The sequence below is a fragment of the Protopterus annectens genome, chromosome 11.part0 (assembly GCF_019279795.1).
Source record: "Protopterus annectens isolate FY-2018-M chromosome 11.part0, PAN1.0, whole genome shotgun sequence".
Lineage (NCBI taxonomy): Eukaryota > Metazoa > Chordata > Ceratodontiformes > Protopteridae > Protopterus > Protopterus annectens.
Window position 1 is genome coordinate 286,308,737 of NC_056745.1, and position 4,667 is coordinate 286,313,403.

At 39.1% G+C, this 4,667-nt stretch overlaps 1 protein-coding gene across 1 annotated transcript in view; it reads right to left on the reverse strand.

Annotated features, from left to right (window-relative positions):
• The window catches only part of UTP20 (UTP20 small subunit processome component), a gene marked incomplete in the record, with an annotated part of 2,478,305 nt that extends 2,473,903 nt beyond the window's left edge, over positions 1–4,402 (reverse strand). The window contains 1 exon segment of the mRNA XM_044087776.1: positions 4,187–4,402. Coding sequence (XP_043943711.1) covers positions 4,187–4,231 — 45 coding nt within the window.
• Between the last annotated feature and the right edge of the window lie 265 nt (positions 4,403–4,667).

Consider the following 4,667-nt stretch of genomic DNA (forward strand, 5'->3'; position numbering starts at 1 on the left):
TAATTTTGAGCTTCTCTATCACAAATTTCTGACTGATCTTGACAAAATTACATTTCTGTCACTATTAACCCTGTGCACATTCTTAGCTCTTATTATACTTTTAGACAACTAAATTGTTATAACTTCAATCTGCCATAAACATTTTCAATTGAAATTGCATTTATTGAACATATTTTAGCAAAATTATTTATCTTAAATTCTGCTTGCTTGATTAGCCACATTGCACATTTCTTTTTATGTCTGCAGCCACACTACAATCAGAACTTAAAACATTTCCCATACTTTAAGTTATTTGATTTACACTACTTTTGCTCACTTTTCATCTCAAAATGAATTGCAACTCCTTTCCGAAGTCTTATCTATGCCAGAACATCATTCTACATACATAAATCACTTTATTCAAAATTAAATCCATTTCTCTCAATATTCTGCCCCCGATCTGGTCACTTCTGAAGGACAATCAGCCCTCAGAAATTACATATATGCATGCATAAATATTTCAGGCACAGGCAATAATGCCTGTCTAGCCTAACAATGTACTAAAATGGCCATTCCCATGATAAAGGTGACCGGGTTGTCCTTAAAAATCTAAACCAATGCTCACTTTAATATAATTTGGTAGTCTATTCCATGCATCAGCCACTCTTTCAGACAACCAATTAGTATACCTCTCATTCCTATACAACACACTACACAGGTTATCTGACGAGTTTCTACTACCGTTTGATAACCCTAAACATTACCAGAGTTGGTTGGCTCTAAACTCCCTATATATCTGAAAAAGGTCTCCTTTTAAATGTCTATAAAACACTGTACAAGTTCCAATATTTTAGTCATTTATAATAAGTTAAATGGTCACATCCACTGATGCCTTTTGAATATTTCTACTCTACTCTTTCCAGTTTACTCATGCTCATATTCTTATAAGGTTTCCATACTGTTATTTCATACTCAGGTTTGAGTCTAATATAACAAAGATTTCACCATTTCTGAATTCCTATACTTTATAAATCTTTTTATACATCTACAGTTTTGTAACAATCATTAACCAACTGGTTGATATGATTACAAAAACTCAAAGCTGGATCTGCCCATATACTCAGGTCCTTAAATGAATCTACAGTTTCAATCACAGTGTGCTGTATTAAAAAAATTTAAATTCCAAATCAAGTGGGGGGGGGGGTTGTGCCCCCCACACTCCGGGATCGCGCCAAATCAGAGAAAAGGGCATAAGCCACATAACGGCCAAGGGAAGTGTTTCCCTGGATTGAAACGGCATTTTGACATTTTCAGGTTGCAATATTACAAGATCGATCTTTAGTTATTTGATTAACTAAAGTTTCGATCTTGTAATATAGACCCCAATGAAACACAGCCTACCACTCCACTTCAAATATACACAAATTACAGATGCTACTATACAAAATTTGTCCTACCATCCAAAAGCCTTAATCATCATTGCTACTTACTTGCAACCTATAGGTTGCTACCAGTGACTGACAGAGCTACCTTTTTCTCTGGCTCACAATTATGTAAACTAATCATACTTGGCCAGTGTCTCCCCCCTCCATAAAATGTACACACAGTCAAAACAACAAATTACTCACTAGGAAGATTGGAAAGGTTACTCTCTCTCTAGGAAGACTGAGAAGACAACATTCATTAGGCCCAAATTTAAAACCACAGTTGGAGAAAGAGTCTTCTCCAAGCATAGACCAGCAGTTTGGAAACACATGCCAGCAGATGTAAAGAAGCTAGTTACTCTTGAAGAATTTAAGTTGAACCTAAAAGAACAGTTGTTAAAATAAACAGCCTGCACCTGCTTTAAAGACAATAGTTGAATATTATTAAGCAGGTTATCTATGCAATGCCTATTGCCTAAATACTTGATATATATCAGAGGTCAACTGTATATATTACATACAATTATGATAAATACGTCAAGGGTTGATACAGCGGATTAAGTGCAACTGTTCTCAATCTATACAAAAAATGAAGTACTACTATCATATATGTAATGATGTGTCATGTAGTGTTAGCTTGCCCATTGGGCCCAGGTCATGGCTAAAAGGGTCCGTCATACATAAAAACTAAAATAATATTAACAGTCATTGCAAAGAGAAAAGACATTATAGTGGCAATATATCTTGGCTGAGAGAAGTACAGATGCTATGAAAGAAGAAAAATAGTAAGGTAGGTGCACAACCAACAATGACTAGTATGTCACTACATCTTGGATTTAAAAGAAATACCTTTACACAAAGGGTGGAAGACATACAACATTGTTAGGCTAAATAGACCAGGGAATCTTCTTCTTTTGGCTGCTCCCGTTAGGGGTCGCCACAGCGGATCATCTGTTTCCATTTCTTCCTGTTCTCTGCATCTTGCTCTGCCACACCAACCACCTGCATGTCCTCTCTCACCACATCCATAAACCTTATCTTAGGCCTTCCTCTTTTCCTGTTACCTGGCAGCTTCATCCTTAGCATCTTTTTCCCAATATACTCTGCATCGCTCCTCAGCATATGTTCAAACCAATGTAATCTTGCCTCTCTGGCTTTGTCTCCAAATCTTCCAACCTGAGCTGACCCACTAATATACGTGTTCCTAATCCTGTCCACCCTTGTCACACCCAGTGCAAATCTTAACATCTTTAATTCTGCCATGCCCAGCTCTGACTCCTGCCTTTTTGTCAATGCCACTGTCTCCAACCCATAAAACATAGCTGGTCTCACTACCCTCTTGTAGACCTTCCCTTTCACTCTTACTGGTACTCGTCTGTCACAAATCACTCCTGACACTCTTCTCTACCCACTCCATCCTGCCTGTACTCTCTTCTTCACCTCTCTTCCACATTCACCATTACTCTGAACTGTTGATCCCAAGTATTTGAACTCATCCACCTTCGCCACCTCTACTCCCAGCATCCTCTCCATTCTTCTATCCTCCCTCTCATTCACACACACATATTCTGTCTTAGTTCTGCTGACCTTCATTCCTCTTCTCTCTAGAGCATATCACCAACTCTCCAGGGTCTCCTCCTTCCCTACTCTCACTACAAATTACAATGTCATCTGCAAACATCATAGTCCATGGGGACTCCTGTCTGATCTCGTCTGTCAACCTGTCCATCACCATTGCAAATAAGAAAGGGCTCAGAGCTGGTCCTTGATGTAATCCCACCTCCACCTTAATAATGCAAAATAAACTACATTAAGTGGGTGAAAATGGTTGTTCAGCTATGACAGGACAAACAAAGCACTGGAACTGGCTTGAAATACAAAGGTAAATTCAACAAAATAGCTGTTCTCCCACTAACACCACAGCTGCTCTGGTGGTGTAGACGAATAAAGACCTAAGACCCAGGTTCAATTAGACAGAGCTGCAGAGTGGGATAGGCACCATCATCCCGGGTGGGTTGCAGGCTGGGGAAAACACATTGGTAGATGTGCCTAAAGTGGGTACAGGATGGAAACATGGCTGAGATGCTCTGAAGACAGGACGATACACTGCACAGCTGCCCGCATGCAGAACTATTAGGTCCACAAGGGGGGGGGGGGGCAGAAATGGGTAGCTCATAAGTTAACACCCCTCTGCCCTTGACAGATGCACAGACATGCCAATGCTTAGTTCTACAACCGGTCTCAGCAACATCAGAAGTCCGGGGGATGGGGTGAAGCAGCTGGTAGACCTGGCACAGACAGTACAGAGACAGTAAAGGACATGTGGTGAGGAGAAAAAAAAACATATTCCAGCAACAGCGCAAAATAAATATGCAACTCAAACATATTACTGGACAAAAAGTGGTATAATCCGGCATCCTTTAAACACATAAATGGAATTGTGGACCTTTGTCCAACCTCCTCATAATTTAACAGCTAACTAGAATGACAAAACATCAACTCTTCAACTGTGGGTGAAAACTCGTACATCCTGTGAATGATGTTTAATGAAATACCCTACCGCTCATCTGAAGTAAATATAACATCACTGTACTTGAGACTGATAAATAAATACACATTGCATGTACATACTGTAATAGACGTGTGTGGACAAATATGCACAAGAGAAAGAAAATGATTTAGCAGACAATGAGGACGGCAACTGAACATGGGGTCGGAAGTTTAACCAAACTAACAGAACACCACAATTAAAAACTGTAACAAATAAAGCATTATACACTCACCCGAAAAGTGTTTGCGGACCGGTGATAAGAAGACTTTGACTTCATTGTTTGTCTAAGAAATATTTTCAGTCACTACTGAATAATCCCTGGGTTCAGTTATGATGCAGTTTTATTAAGGACCCTAATAACTGAAGTATTTCCCATAGAAACAAACTCATGTTGCTAGTTTGTGGAGGCAGCCATGTTGAAAAGAGGATCATGGGAAATTACGTTTCTATACGAAGCCTCTCTCGCTCTCTTACGAATTGCATTCCATTCCTAACTGTAGCATGGAACTATTTGCTGGTTAAAGTTGGTTAGTATGAGGGAAACAATGTGAAATTACGCACGTTTTTTTCCCCAACAGCTGTGTTGCTATTTAAGTTTTGGCTTTGCCACTGTCATAAGTTAAGGGGATTGAATATAAGGACCAATTATTTTTTAATTAGTAATTTTCTGTAGAATAGGTCAAATGACTAGATGGATGTTTGAAGCGAATCTT